We start from the raw sequence: 16,064 nt of genomic DNA, 5'->3' as shown, positions 1-16,064 counted from the left end.
GGCCTATAGTGGCTCTCTCATCAGTAATGTGTGAAAGGTGGCTTAGCTGGACGGAGCACATTGCCAGAGCCAGTGGAGAGGAGTCAGGTGGGGGAAGACCTGGGTGCTGGATGGGGAGAATGATTTTCTGAACTGCTTTTCCTTCTTCTACAGGATAAAACCCACTGTGTAATGTGGCCTCCCTTGTACTGGTATTACAGAATTACAGTTCTCAAAATATTGCTGGCAAGAGCTAGTCACACTAATCAGTAGAGCAAAATCAAGAGGCCAAATCTAAACCCCAGGAGATCTGGGCATTTGGTGACGAATGTGGGTGGCATTTCATATTAGTGGAGAAAAGACGAGGCATTCTGGAAGTTATGTCAGGACCTTCTGGAAAAAAATCATGCTGGGAATCCATCTCATTCTTTGAACCTGTGTAAATCCCAGATCAAAACATTTAAATGTTTTTTTAAAGACTCCTTATTATGTAAATTTTCAGACATACAAAACTAGTCTAAACAGTGTAATAAACCCCCAAGCCCACCACCCAGTTTCAGTGGTTATGGGCCAGTTATGGCCAATCTTTTTTTCTTTCTTTCTTTCTTTCTTTCTTTTTTTTTTAAGATTTTTATCTATTTATTTATTTGAGAGAGAGAGAGTGTGAGAGGGAGAGCATGATACGCGTGAGGGGCAGAGGGGGAAGCAGACTCCCCGCTGAGCAGGACCAGGCTGATCCCAGGATTCAGACCTGAGCCAGAGGCAACCGACAGCTGCCCAGGTGCCCCTGTTACGGACATTCTTACATCTTCTGTCCTCTGGCTTGTTTTCCTCTCCTGTTTTACTTGGAAGCAGGTGTCTAGAAGTTATGTGCTTTTCTTACTTTCTTAACATAGTCTTGATACTGTTAGCAAATTTAAAATACGGTATTAATTCCTTTATTCATCAAATGGTCAGTGTTCAAATTTCCAATGTCTGTCTCCCTCTTGAGTTGTTTGAGTTAAGATACCAATAAGATCCATGCACTGAGATTGGTTGGTGTGTCTCTTTATGTCTCCTCCGTCTATAGGTCCTCACTCCATCCTCTTCTATTTTACCACAATTTATTTGTTTTTTTTTTTAAGATTTTATTTATTTATTTGAGAGAGAGAGAATGAGAGATAGAGAGCATGAGAGGGAAGAGGGTCAGAGGGAGAAGCAGACTCCCCACTGAGTAGGGAGCCCGATGCGGGACTCGATCCCGGGACTCCAGGATCATGACCTGAGCCGAAGGCAGTCGCTTAACCAACTGAGCCACCCAGGCGCCCTCCACAATTTATTTGTTGAAGAAACCTGGTTATTTGTCCTGGGGAGTCTTCCTCTGCACTGTCTGCTGAGATGTCCTCTGTGAATCCTCTCCGCCCAGGAGGCAGATTCAGATCCCCTTGGTTTGGTTGGTTTTCATAAGGCTGTTTCCAGCAGGATGCACACAGTGTCTGACTGTGTTGTGAAGCCAGTAGCCATCGATGAACAACTAGTAATTCACTGGAGGTTGCAAACAGTGATACTTTAATTGTCTAATTCTTTTTTTCATTAACTAGACAGACTAATTCTGTAAGGAGAATCTTCCCCAATCTACTTTATTACCTAGCAGTACCATTTTTGTAACAGAGGTAGGAGTAAAGGTGAGTTATTCTTTCCACTTAATTTCCAGTTTCAGATCAATGAATTAGTTCACTGTGAGTTCACTAGCGTGCTTCAACTATGACCAATTAGGGTTTTGTGTTGTTGGTGTTCAGTAGCATTGTAAACTCATGGATTTGAGCATAGTTTGTTTCAATTCAGTATAAATATTATTCTTTTTAATATTCAGATTGTCCCATCTTTGGCCAGTAGGAGCCTCTGATTCAGATTAGCTCCTGAGTCCTTCCAACTTTAAGGTCTCAAACACCTTCGTATCTCTGAGGGCTCTGTTGTTGCTGGGTCTGAAAAGTTGTTCCAGCCTCTTGTGCACAATTCCTTGCCTAGACCTGGAATCAGCTGCTTTTCCAGGATTCCCTCGTTCCTTTCAGTGGAAAGGGATCTTTGAGGACCACCATCTCAGAGCTAGCAGTACTCATGGATATTTGCATAGTTATCATTTCTGGACAAAGCAAGGAAATCTTTTTAAGATAGAATTGGTCTTGGGCTTGTCTTATTACTTGCAATCCACATTCACTACTGTAAAATGAAATTCTTAGATCTTCATCTGTTCTCCCTTTCTCCCAAGCTTAGAATCCTGGTTGTCTACAATAGCCCGGATATGAGTATCACATAATGACCCACAATAGTCTCAGTATAACACCAGCACCACCACCTTCATCAGTGCCAAAAGCAGTTTAAGGTGGGCTTTTTGCTTTGGATTTTGTTTTGTTTCAGATCAAAGCACTTAATATGAGAAAATACTAGAAGAAAACAAATGATAATACTGGAGTAGAAGGTTCTTTCTAAGTATAACCCAAAAGCCATCAGTGGAGGGTTGGTCAAGAAAAGATTAATGTATTTGACCAAATTAAAAAGAAAAATTCTATACAACCAAAAAGTACCATAATCAAAGTAAAACCTCTACAAACCCACACTAGAGTGTCTAAGGTACTCCCACCAAGCACCAGCTCCCCTGGGTAGACTTCTCTGGTGGCCCCCTCAATTCCCCTCAGACCTGTATTGTAGTTGCACAGGGGGGAGGCGGGGGCAGCCGGGGGGTTGCTGGGTGTTCTCTTTACAGATGAGAAAAGTCTAACAAAGTCGAGTTCTTGTCCAAGGCATCAGCTGCATAGCGGGAGGGCAGGAGTGTGAGCCCGGTGTCCTGCTGTGGCACCCATTCTCCTTGCAAGGGTTAGTAGGGAGGCCAGTCATTGCTATGACTTGAAGCCCTTCAATTGCTGGGGCCATCAGTAGGCAGATGTCTTGTTTGTTGGAGTTGGTTATAGGCCTTGGCCCAGCTGAATCCAGCCTCATTCTGCTCTCCCCAGTTAGAGGTGCCTTCTACTGTTCAAGAGCCGCTGAGATGCCTGTGTTCATTCCTCAGTGCTGTGTAGACCTCTCTGAACCCACGGGGGTGGGGCCACCAGAGATCCACCATCATCCTGGTTCAGGAGGTTGACTGTTGACCTCACCAAAGCAACCATCCCTCAGCCATCTGCAGGGCTACCTTCTCTCTCCATGCCCAGCCCGGGCTCTGAAACTCACGCAATATTGAGTTTCTTGTGTTGGTATCTCTCCCACATATTGTATGCTACTTTGGGGAAGGCCCCGTGCCCACACAGAATGAGTGTTTAGTAAATTTGTTGACAGAAACACCAGTGAGGTGATTTCTCGATGAATGTACATGGAATGCTTTGAAGAGGTGCGTAATTCGTCAGAGCAGGTCAAGGGAAGGACCACCATCGTACACACATTTGAGAGCCCGTCACGTAAACCACTTTCTTTTCTCTAGGTGACATCAGACGTCCAAAGCATGTTCAACAGACTGACTTGGCTGCAACCCTAGCAATAGGGCTCGGTCTCCCGATCCCAGGGAGCAGTGTCGGCAGCCTCCTGTTCCCTACGGTGGAAGGGAGACCGGTGAGAGAACAGCTGAGGTTTTTACATTTAAATGCAGTGCAGCTCAGCAAATTGTTGCAAGAGAACGTGCCCTCATACACAAAAGGTAACTCAGTTAATAGACTACTTCCACTGCACCTGGTGTTTTCCTGTGTTCACCTCAGTCTTTGACTGTACTTCGGTTTTCTTAGAACCCGACCGTCACCGTTAGCAACACCCACAGATATAATGATCTACATCGAGCTCTTTCGTAAACGTATTCGTTCAACAAATAGGGAGTTTTTTCACGAAGTTCCTATCTGGCTGAGAACTGTTAAAGGCACCTGAGACACAGGGGCTCTGCCCTCATGGTAAGCTCCATGCAGAGAAGTGGCAGCAGCTATCAGATGGTGATGAGTGCCTCAGAAAAAGGGTGGAGTGGGGAGGGCATGGGGAGCGCAGGTGGCTGAGGGCTGTCGGGGCAGACGCCTGGCCTTTGAGACTCAGAGGGAGTGTGTGGCAGATGCAGGACCCTACAGTGGGGACGTGTCTGCACATTCAAAGGGTGACCAGGGGACAGAGTGGCCGGAGCAGGGTGAACCGGGGCAAAGCAGAAGGAGACGAGGTCAGAGGGATATGGAGGCCTTTTAGGCCTGGGGGGGCTCTTCTGTCGTGAGCTAGGTGCGGAGCTTATGCAGCCTTCCGTACAGAGTCTGAAATCTTCGAGCTGCATCTTCAGAGGCTCTCTCGGGTGCCCGTGTGGAGGGTTCTGCCTTGTGTTGTAGGAGAGTCTGAAGGCTGCTGCAGTACCCCAGTGAGAGGTGTGGTGAGGGCCCAGGCAGTGGCGTGCTATATCCAGCACAGATGGCAGCATTCCAGGTATATTTTGAAGGCAGTGCAAGCAGGATTTGCTGATGCACTGGATATAAGGTGCAGGTGAACCAGAGGCATAAGGAACAACTTGGCATGTTCAGCAGCGCAGTGGAAGAATGGGGTGACAATTACTGAAGTGTGGGAGCGGGGTGCTTGCGGGGTGAGGGGATTGGTGTTGAGGAAGCCAAGTAAAGAAAGAATTTTGGGAAGGGAGGAGTGAGCGGCCAAGTTGAATGCTGCTCAAGGTTAGATGAAATGAGGAACCAAGACTTGACCATTCATCTGGCAGGTGAGGTTACCAGCGACTTTGTCAGGAGTGGTGCCCGTAGAGTGCTGGGGGAAGGCTGGGCTGGGGTCAGGGCAGGGAAGGAAGTGGGGTGTGGAAATGGCTATTGTGTGAGGTGGATGGAGGCCAACACAGGGTATGTTGTTTATATATATTTTTTAAAGATTTTATTTATTTTTTGACAGAGAGAGACACAGTGAGAGAGGGAACACAAGCAAGGGGAGTGGGAGAGGGAGAAGCAGACTCCCCGCTGAGCAGGGAGCCCAGTGCAGGACTCGCTCCCGGGACTCCGGGATCATGGCCTGAGCCGAAGGCAGACGCTAATGACTGAGGCACCCAGGCGCCCCTGTTGTTTATATTTTTAAGCTGGGAGAAACTAAGGGGTATTTATATGCTGGTAGGAATGATCCAGAACAAGAGAGCACATCTCCCAAGGACCATCTTTTCAAACAATTTTTCTGACCATCAAGGTGCATCAAGGACAACATGTTTGGTGCTGGGACTGGGGCTGGTTTCAACGCCTAGTTTGAGGCAGCATTTAATGTGATGTTGGCAGCTTTTGCTACTTGAGAAAGTGGAGTACCGGTTAGTAGAGTGAATGCCCATGAGTTTGAGCTGAGATGTAGGCTGGTCTTGACTTGCCTGTGAAGACCAGCAAGGACTAGTGGGGTCCGGGGTGTCCTGAATGGTGGGGGATCTTAGGAGGCCAGCCCCTTCTTGGTGAGGTGGCCCCTGTGAGAGCAACTGCGTGAAAAGTGAGGCTGGCCCAGGTGCACATTTCAGTCCAGGGGAGAGACAATAGTTACTTCATTTGTTTTCAAAAGTAACTCGTGAGTTTGGTAGCTTTTGCAAATTTGTTATTGGTAATATGTGTCCTTTTTCCTGTACTAACAACCAATAAAACACCAAACAAAACCACAATGGGGGTTTTTTGCTTATTTCAGGAGGATCAGTAGGGAGAATGAAGCACTGCAGTGGGTGTGGCCAGAAAGAACCCTATGAGATGAGCAAAGGCCAGTCCCTGGCATGAGAAAGCCCTCTGTCTATACCATCAGTGATCCTGTTTCCTGAGACGAAACTGGGTACATGTCTGACACTGAAGTCAATTTCAGGGCCTCCCCTGATATCCAGCCCAATCTGATACAACTCTCCCAATTGCTCCCCTGACTTTTATTACAGTTGTACAGACTTTTCTCACCTCAGGACCTTTGCACGTGCTCCTCCCATTGACTGGATGCTCTTCCCCAGTTATCACCTGATGGATTTCTGGGCCACCTTCCACTTCAGCTTCAGTGTCAGACCTTCTTGTCCCCCACCCTCAACCCCAGATTTCAGTTTCTTCAGTGTTACCAAAAGTCACCCACATTCCCCTACTTTCCTCCATAGCATTTTTCACAATTTGTACTTACATGCACATGTGAGAACCCAGCTAGATCACAGGCCCAAGCAGGCAGGAACTATACCTGTTTGCACATAGCATGTAGTCAGTGCTCAGTAAATACTTGTTTGGATACATATACAGGTGTCCACTTCTTGATGATTCTAGGTGGTGGGGTATAGACACTGCTGCCCCCATGTCTCTGCGATTCTGGGTGTAGCCACAGGTGCCCCCATGTCTCTGTGACCTCAGGATGGTGGGGTGTAACAATTAAGCTTTCCATCCTAGGTCTAGACTAATTGAGTTTAGATCCCAGCCATCACCTGCCAACCCATGAGCTGGTGTCTGCGTGCCTTCTCTCTGGGGTGGGCATCGTTGTCATCCCTATCTCAGTTCATGGGGAAAGAACGGGCGTGAGGGGCTTGGAGTCACGCCGGCCACCAGCACTTGGTCACCTGGTATCCACAGCACTGGCAGGGCTTCAGGCATTTGGGCTGTGCTCAGGCTTATACAGCAACCCTAACCCTAATACTGCAAGACATGGCCTAGACCACCTTGGAAGAGCTCTGCTGGAAGTCGGAAGAGCACAATAAATACCATGGAGTCTCAGAAAGGAAGTTCTTGTTTTGCAGACTTAGTTGAGTCACCAGTAAGTCTGGTCCAGCTCCAGAAGGAAGCAAGGCAGCTTCCTGATGCTGAGCTGCCTGCCATTGCCGTCCCAGAGTGGGAGCCAGCAGCATTTGGGGCTGGGCTTCAGTCCAGGAGCTGTTCTGTCAGCCCTAGTATGCATTGGGTTGGGTCCTCTAGCTCGGCATCATGGCAGGAGGGGTCAGGCCGTGTGAAGAAGGGAAGCAGGTCTAAGGTGGGAAATTTGTAACACCAAGGGCCTATTAATGTAATGCCTTTCTAGGTTGTTTTTTGTTTTGTCTTTTAAAGATTTTATTTACTCATTAGAGAGAGAGAGCACACACAAGCGCGGGGAGCAGCAGAGGGAGAGGGAGAAGCAGGCTCCCCGCCGAGTAGGGAGCCCGATGCGGGGCTCCATCCCAGGACCCTGGGACCATGACCTGAGCCGAAGGCAGACGCTGAACCGACTGAGCCACCCCGGCGCCCCTGGGGTGTTTCTATATTGCATATTAAAGAAGAAAAGCTTGGAGAGACACTGAGAGAGAAAGGGGAGGGGGAGGAGGCAAGGGCAGGTGTGGGAGGGAGAGAAAGGTCAGCAGAGCAGTGGGCAGACGCCTGTATCCATGCTGTGTGCGGCTGTGTGCCTCGGGCCATGGCAGGCTGGCAGGCAGGCGGGATGTCCGAGGATTCATGAGCACCGTCGGCTGTTAGTTTAACTGAAGGCGTTGCTGGCCACCCCCTAAGGAAGAGTTCATCTTCATTAGGTAGCAGGCTTTATGCTCACACCACGTGCTGTGAATGACTGAATACTCTGAAATGATATATGTGCATGAATGTCTGTGATCTGTATGTGTAACCTTGTCCTCTTCTTGTTAGAGCCTGGATTTGAGCAGTTTAAAATGTCAGAGAGGTTGCATGGGAACTGGATCAGACTGTACTTGGAGGAAAATAACTCAGAAGTCCTTTTCAACCTGGGAGCCAAGGTTCGAAGGCAGTACTTGGATGCCCTGAGGACCCTGAGCCTGTCCCTGAGCAGACAAGTGGCCCAGTATGACATCTACTCGATGCTGGTGGGGACTGTCATGGTTTTGGAGGTACGGGAGCTTGTGTGGAGTTATGGCTCAGCTGTTAAACTGATTTGATATCTCAGCCAGAATATTGTAGTTTAAAGCATATAAAATATTATTTTTTCTGAAAATGGGAAAATACCAATTTCCTTGTTTGTTGAACTCTTTCATTGTGTGTCGTCACGCCCAGAGTATCATCAGGCGTCAAGTGGCTGTGCTCCACATGGCTGCATGTGTACGTTCTTGGCAGGTCACCAGAAATCGTGTTCAATGGGCTTTCTTCTGTTTCCAACATTCGAATAGCTGGCACAAGGTCAGGAGACAGGCTTTTTCTGAACAGTTCTCTCCGAGTCCAGCAGTCGTGGACACTGCTGCTGTTTTCCTGTTCCAGGTTCTAGCCCTGCTCCTACTCAGCATCCCGCAAGCTCTGAGCAGCGAGGCTGAACTGGAGGTTCCTCTCTGGTCGCCTGTGTTTTCTCTGCTGTTTTATTTGATGTTCCTGGTTCTTTCTGCTCTTCACGTCATTGTGTGCACCTCGGCCGAGAGTTCCTGCTATTTCTGTGGCCTCTCATGGCTGACAGCAGGCGGAGTGATGGCGTTGATCTCTGCACTGCTCTGTGCAGTCGGGTCTGCTCTTGCCAAGATGTTTGCCGATGGAAAATTCCTGAGCAAGGTAAGGCTCCTTCCTACACATAGGACCCTGGCTTTCTGAATAGGCCATTTTCTCTTATTTCAGCTGATGTTTCCCCTTCAATCAGACACTGGCTAAACACCAGGTGTGTATCAGGCGGAGTCAAGGAGCCAGGGACAGGAGCCCACGCTTCAGAGGGGCCAACGTGTGAGCATCCTGACTTCAGACACTCAGATCTGTGTTGTCAGGTCACGTGCCTCATTTCTTTATGGGAAAGACAGGGTCCCTGTGACCGTAAACATGACACTGTACAGAGCTGTTGGTCACAGAAGAATAGGCAGTTGGCTGATGGGCAGTGTGTGAATCAGACGTCTCTCCAAAAGAGTTTGAGCGGCAGCCAAGGGAAGAATGTTTCAGAGAGGAAAGAGTCAACTCGTTAGACCTTCTGGGAAGGTTGGCAGGAGGCCGGGACCCTGGCCTCACCCTGCCCCCCTTGGGAGTCCGTCCTGCCTTTTCTTTTCAAGACTGATGTTTTCTTTTAGATTTCTTAGAATCTTTGGCCCCTGACACCTTTATTCATGGTGGTGGTGGCAGACCAGTGAAGCAGAGGTGGACAGCCACAGTTGGTCCATGATGCCAGGAGCCCAAGGGACTCAGGGAAGTGACTCCAGCCCCACCCCCACCCCCAGTGCAGCTGCCTCACCTGGAAGCCATCCGATGCCCCTCCCTGCGTGCGTGCGTCTGAGGAGCTCACGGGTTGTTGTTTATGGCACATTTCTGTTCCCCGTTAGAGAGCATAGGTTTCCCTAGAGCCGTTTGGCTCCCTGGGGCCTAAACAGATTCCCGGGGTCTCTCGTTTTTTCTTATATAGGCTGTACACGATAAGTAGAGTAAATATTATTAGGTAGTTGTCAAATGACAGTCATTAAATTCTCATCTTTAATTTTAAATGCTTTCAGTTAGTATATTTAAAGGATAGTACTGTGATGCCAACTTTGTTGTTTCAATAGAATTGACCGTTTTAATGAAAACTGTCTGGATTTCTGGAAAAGTCATGGCAAAATTAGGTGTCTGCTTTGGTGGAATATATCTGGGGGGTTCTTTGGTTTCAAGTAGCAGGAACTGACTGTGGACCACCCCTGAAGACCTCAGGCTCCCCGGGAAAGGGTGAGGGTTCCAGAAGGGCTGGTAGGTGAGGTCTCGGAGCTGCAGACCTGCCCAGATGGCGTGGGTCACTCAGCTTAGGGCTCGCAGTCCAGGGAGACAACTGCCCATGCCCCGGGAGGGTAGGCAGTCCCATCAGCGCAGGAGATGGGTGTGGGGCATGAGGAGCAGCATGTACCTGTCACAGCAGGTTATGCTCTATGAGCAAGAACTTGAAGTGCATGTGGTGGGAGTTGTGTAATTTTTATATTTTTCCTCAAAAAATGCACTTTCCTTTTACAGAATCCAGCTCATCCAAAGGCACGATGGTCAGAGTTAGATGTTCTTATCTTACTCGGGACCATGGGCCACGTGCTGAGTCTGGGTGCAAGCAGCTTCATCGAGGAGGAGCACCAGACCTGGTATTTCCTCATTAATACCCTGTGTCTGGCTCTGTGTCACGAAATCTACAGAAACTGCTTTCTGAGGGACGACTGTGAGCCCCAGCAATGCTCACACGTGGAGGAGGGATTCGTCAGCCCTGCACCAGCATTACAGGACAGGAGCATCTGCTGTAACATGTTAGAGCCCCACAGAGTGTCTAAGGGCCCCACTTCCCTTGACACGCTCAGAGGCTATGAGAAGTGGATGGTGTTAGCAAGCCCATGGGTGATACTTACCTGCTGTCGGCTGCTGCGGTCACTAAACCAGACGGGTGTGCAGTGGGCCCACCGGCCTGACCTGGGGCATTGGCTCACCAGGTGAGAGCATGAGCCGTGGCCTTAGGCCAGACCTTGCATGGTTGAACTGACCACACAGTCTTCTTTTTCAAAATGTAGGCCTGTTTTTCATATCCAGAGCAGAAGTGGTGTTTGAGATCTGAAGCAATGGAAACATAGACCGTAAGCCATGATTTAATGTTGAAAGATGGGTTTATTTGAGTTTTTTTAATTGCTGAATCACTGTAATTGTTTGTTTGAAAACCTTTGAGTTTTAAAATGACAACTGCAGCAAGGATGTAGTTTTGTCACTTGCTGCCACCTCCCTGACAAGGGAGGGCTGGGACGGGGCCACGCTCCCTCTGGCCACCCACTCCTCTCTCCCCACCCTGAAGCCAGTGGCTGGACAGCCTAGTCAAAAGTATAGCACATGGGGAGGATCAAAGCAAAGAGAGGGAACTGGGACAGAAAAGGTCAAGATTTGGCTGTATCAGGGCGCCTGGGTGGCCCAGTCAGTCAAGTGTCTGACTCTTGATTTCAGCTCAGGTCATGGTCTCAGGGTCGGGAGATTGAGCCTCATGTTGGGCTCCACACTCAGCATGGAATCTGCTCGAGATTCTATCTCTCTCCCTCTGCTTCTGCCTCTACCCCCCCCCCCGCCCCGTGCATTCTCTCTCTCTCTCTCTCAAAAAATTTAAAAAAAAAGATATATATATATATGTATTTTTAAATTTATTTATTTATCTATCTGAAAGAGAGAGCGAGAGAGTGCCCACAAGCAGGGGGAGCGGCAGAGAGAGAAGCAGACTCCCCGCTGAGCAAGGACCCAATGTGATGCGGGGCTCCATCCCAGGATCCTGGGATCATGACCTGAGCCAAGGATAGACGCTTAACCGCCTAAGCCACCCAGGCGCCCCTATGTTATACATTTTAATTGTCTGTCAGTGAAGACTTAGAAAACTAAAGTAGAAGGAAAAGAACAGAATGGACATTTGTTTCCTGTTGCTGTGAAGGACTAACATGAAAATCACCAGCAGGAGGCGGGGCTCAGGACAGTGCCAGACATGTTCCTAAAGGAGGGAATGCCGAAAGAAAGACAAGGGACATGCTCGCCCTCCTGGGGATCGGGGAGCTTTGGGTCAAGCAACAAGGGGTGAGTTTACTCAGAAGAGGAAGCAGAAGGGAGCTGAGGCACCTGACCAAGCGTGTAAGGTTGGGACCGCCCGGGACCGCCCAGTGGCCTGAGGCACCTGACCAAGCATGTAAGGTTGGGAGAGCCCGGGACCGCCCAGTGGCCTCACTTCTTATTTTTCTGGAGAGTTGAAGCAGTGCAGGAGAATGTGCTGATTCCCAGGTCCTGATGCACCTCCCCGCCCTCCCCCACACTCCTCAGTCTGGACTCTTCCCAACAGGATGCCCCCCTCCTGCATCATGAGTCTTCCCTGTGTTGCTGAGTTACTCCTGTTTGTGAAGAGGTGGCAGTGCGGCCCCATTTCTCTTCATAGCAGAGCTTCTGGGGAGGCATGTAAACTCACCTTCCTTATTGCTATTTTTCAGTTGTTATAATTAACAATCCAGGAGAGTGCACAATACACAGTTTAAAGGGCAACAGTGAATGGACACCCAGGTGACCGCCTCCCAGAGCAAGGACCAGGGCAGGGCCAGGCCCCAGCATGACCCCTGTCACCACCTGCCATCCCTGGGCCCATGTCTTGACACTGGCCACATCTTTCCTCTGAGTCTTTTCCAAGTAGTTTTTCCACTGATGTGTGTTCACTTTGGCAAGATAGTCACTCATCCACTTAACAACTCTGAGTGTCTGGGCTTTGTGAGCACGAGCTGTGGTGAATGACACAGAAAAGAATCCTGCCTTCCAGCACAGCCCTCCCGAGGTAGCAGGATGGTGGGCCAGGGCCAGGCAGAGAGGGGGGCCCAGCTCTGCTGTGACAGCTTTGTGCTCCCAGTGGAGATGCTCAGCCCCTCTGCAAAGTCTCCCTGCCTGGGAACGAGCAGACACTCTTCGAATGAGTCAGTCTGTGCCAATGAGTGAATGAGAGAGAATCACGCCGGGACGTGCTTATCTCCCATGAGCAGGGTATTCGCTGGTAAATCCATTGTGCCCAGAGTCTCTTCACCTCTGGGTGGGGAAGGTGGGGCTGCCAGGGGAGCCAGTGGATAGTGTTTTGTACAGATCACTGCACTGGCCAGTGAAGGCCTGGTGGCAGGGGCCGTTTGTGAATGGAAATGAGAGTTCGGGGTAGCCGTCCTTCATTGGTTACATTTTAAGAAACTTTGAATTTAAATCACCAATGATTTTCTTTTCTTTTTTGCTTTTCAGAAACATCAGCTGAGTTCTTAGAAAGCCACTTGATGTAGATCTATAACACCGCCAGTTACACTTGTTAGTAATTTGGGGGCTTTTCCATTTCATTTCAGCTCAGATCACAAAGCCGAACTCTCTGTTCTGGCTGCCCTTTCGCTCATCGTGATTTTCGCACTGGTTCAGAGGAGGTGCTCTCTGACGTCAAAAGTAGCCATGGCACTTGGGCTGCTGGGCGTCTATTGCTACCGGGCGGCCATTGGAAATGTCCTGTTCCCATGGCAACGAGACAGCAAAGACATTTCAAAGTAAGTGCACTGGCAAATCGATTTCATGTTTTAGGTACTAAAGCAGGCCATGCAGTCTTGAGAACTTTGGAGTTGGTTCCTGCAAATTGTGATCTCAGCAGTTAGTAGAGCCTGACAAGGAATGCATCAGTGAACTGATTCTTTTAGCCTCTTTGTTTTGGGAGGAGAGAGACAAATAATGCAGTAAGGTCACTGAGCTTTCTTTTTTAAAATAAGGGGTTCTCTGAAAATAAGGAATTTAAAGGGTTTACTTTTGCTCAGTCAGGACATAGTAACAGGAATCACAAAGAGTGGATGCCTCCTAGCAGTTGGGAAATAAAGCACACCAGAAAAATCAGCTCTCCCATAATTTACGGTGAGCTCCGGGGGTGGGGAGGGGCCCCTCAGTGCTGAGTCATGAAGGCCACTTTTTGTCACAAATTGGCAGCTTTTCTTTTTTTAATGGTGATGTGGGGTGGGGTGAGCAGAGGCCATCCTGGAGGCTGTTTGTAAAACGTGTTAAGAACCTTGAGTGTGTCCAGCCCTCTGACCCGGGCGCCCTCTTACGGAATGTACCTCAGGAATCCACCCAGAGACGAGGCCTGAAACCGGGACACAGGCAGGCTCTCTGAAAACTGATTTACAGGTGCACATAATACAAAACAAGGCAATTGGCCAACAGTGGTGGGATGAGCCTCTGAATGATGTTAAAGCTCTGTGCTGACTAGTGTGTTTTCATAGAAGACATGAAGATGTGGATCGACAGGCTGTAAAACTATTGTATGACCCCATCTTATGAAGTATGTACATATTTTTTTTATGTTTGTATGAAAGACTAAAATAGGTAATTGGTTGTGATTATATTTAGGACATGGAATCACAGGTAGCTTGTGATCTTCCTTTTCATGCATTTTTTTATTGCTTTTCTAGTCAGAGAAAGAAAAGCAAATGTCATCTTCTCTGAAAAGGTCAAGGTGTAAGCTGAGGGCTGTGACCAGGCTGTGTGGGTGCCCAGGAGCCAGGGGGCACACCTGGAAGCAGGACCTGCCAACGGTAGGGGCAGTTGAGGTGATGCCAAGAGCCTGGCTGAGGTGACAGCAGGGTGGCAGGCCTTCTCCTGAGGCAGCAAGGTCAGGTAGGGGGAGGATGGTGGGGAGACATCTCAAAGGCTGTCCACTTTGGAGCCTGAGACTCTGAGCAGATGTCAAGGCTGGGCGTCACGTTTGAGGGTGTTCAAGTGTGAAACATGAATACATTCCTCATTTCCTCTCAGATCAATGCACCTAATTTCGTGATCACTCATCTCAAGACTTGGACCACTTGCCTTTTGTGGATGCCACAGCATATACCTTGTTGGTGTCCAGAGCATAGACCAGTGCACCCTTTCATTAACCTGCAGTGCTTGTCTCCCATTCTTCCTGGAAAATGCTTCCATTCCCCACCCCCATCTATCCTGGTTCTAGATCCCTCTCACTTCTAGCTCTACCCCAATTCTGGAGCCATCCAGGTTCTAGCTCTAACAGCTGCTTCTCACTGTTCAGTCTGTAGCTGTCCATCGATACTCTAAAATCTTCCTTTACTTCTGACTTTCTTCACCACTCTGAATCCCAGGCTTGGCTGGAGTGGAAGGCCAGATTGCCATGGTCCTAGACGTGCGGGAATGGCAGCATGGTTTAGGGCAAGGAGTTGGACCCTAGGAGGCACCCTTTTGTGCCGTCTTTCCTGTTCACCCCGCAGACTGCCCCGGTGTTCTTCCGCTCTAATGACTCGGGACCTGGGCTGGTTGCTCCTTTAACCCTGTGGGTCAGTCATTAGCTCTCCGTTTCGTACACGCCTTGGCGACGGGGTTGCACCTGACCCCAGCTCCTTGGCCAGTGTGTGACCCCATGGCAAGTGTCTACACACGGGAGGAGGTACACAGCAGACAGTGGTCTGTCGATTTACACTATGCTTTAATAAAAGGAATTTTTCTAAGTGCATAAACCTTCCTAAGAAAATCTGAGATAGGAAAATTCAGTTTTTCAAAACAGATACAGGAAAATTCAGTTTTTTAAAACAGATACATTATTATGGTGATGATTTCATTTAAAATTTAATTTACTGGGCGCCTGGGTGGCTCAGTCGGTTAAGCGACTGCCTTCGGCTCAGGTCATGATCCTGGAGTCCTGGGATCGAGTCCCATATCAGGCTCCCTGCTCAGCAGGGAGTCTGCTTCTCCCTCTGACCCTCTTCCCTCTCGTGCTCTCTATCTCTCATTCTCTCTCTCTCTCAAATAAGTAAATAAAATCTTTAAAAAATAAAATAAAATAAAATAAAATAAAATTTAATTTACTTAGCATTACTTTAAATGATTAGCTTTTCTTGTATATATAAAATATTTGATTTATGAAATTTATTTAAAATGTGTTTTAGGGATGCATGTGTTTCATAAGATGAAATTTTTGATAGAGCATCATAAATTATATCCTTTACAAATAATTGGAAGTGAAGTGCTAAAATAATTTTTTTTTTTTTTTTTAGATTTTATTTGTTTATTTGAGAGAGAGAGTTAGGGAGAGAGAGCACAGGCAGGGGGAGGAGCAGAGGGAGAGGGAGAAGCAGACCCCCCGCTGAGCAGGGAGCCCGACAACACGGGTCTTGACCCCAGGACCCTGAGATCATGACCTGAGTGAAGGCAGACGCTTCACCGACTGAGCCACCCAGGCACCCCTAAAATATTTCTTAATAATCCTTAATACTTGTGTGCCGCACACTTTACCTGTGTTCTCTTGTTTAATTCCCAGGACAGCTTATGAAGTGTAGGTACCATTTCTCTTCATTTTAGGAATGATGAAGTGATCGTCAGAAGCCTTAACTAACTTCCCCCAACAGCAGAGCTAGTAAGCGGCAGAGTCCTGACTAACCTCGCCCTGACCTTCTCTAGGCCCCACATTGTGCACTGCACTTGGGTGCTTGGTTGTAAACACGTCCAAATGTATCTTAACATTATGAACTTAGGGACGTTTCTGATAGAGCTTGGCCTCATCCTGTTGCAGTGGTCTTTCAGACTCACCGTGAAGCCACTGGATGGTTTTTCCAGCACCCTGCAGGTGATGGCTCTAGTCTTGCACCAGGCTATCCTTGGGCCAAATGAGCAAGATTTCCCAGAAGCCGGCTCCACCACAGAAGTGCACAGAGAGAGGACAGGCCTGCCAGCCTCTGGGCAAAGGGGGTC

The 16,064-nt window shown here is 48.5% G+C and overlaps 1 protein-coding gene across 4 annotated transcripts in view; it reads left to right on the top strand.

The window, feature by feature from the left end:
- The window catches only part of PIGG (phosphatidylinositol glycan anchor biosynthesis class G (EMM blood group)), a 44,087-nt gene that overhangs the window by 15,996 nt on the left and 12,027 nt on the right, over positions 1 to 16,064 (top strand). For all 4 annotated transcript variants that reach the window (XR_003607926.2, XM_028096555.2, XM_028096554.2 and 1 more), the window contains exons 6-10: positions 3,434 to 3,646; positions 7,560 to 7,777; positions 8,142 to 8,423; positions 9,828 to 10,285; positions 12,680 to 12,871. Coding sequence is in view for 3 of the 4 variants with exons in the window: in XM_028096555.2 (XP_027952356.1) it covers positions 3,434 to 3,646; positions 7,560 to 7,777; positions 8,142 to 8,423; positions 9,828 to 10,285; positions 12,680 to 12,871 (1,363 nt within the window). In the remaining variant the exon portion in view is untranslated. The remainder of the gene's footprint in view (positions 1 to 3,433; positions 3,647 to 7,559; positions 7,778 to 8,141; positions 8,424 to 9,827; positions 10,286 to 12,679; positions 12,872 to 16,064) is intronic.

The sequence above is a fragment of the Eumetopias jubatus genome, unplaced genomic scaffold (genome assembly GCF_037043125.1).
Source record: "Eumetopias jubatus isolate StellerSeaLion01/CBP00866 unplaced genomic scaffold, mEumJub1_p1.0 scaffold_2, whole genome shotgun sequence".
Taxonomy (NCBI): Eukaryota; Metazoa; Chordata; class Mammalia; order Carnivora; family Otariidae; genus Eumetopias; species Eumetopias jubatus.
This window is presented reverse-complemented; position numbering and strand designations above follow the sequence as displayed.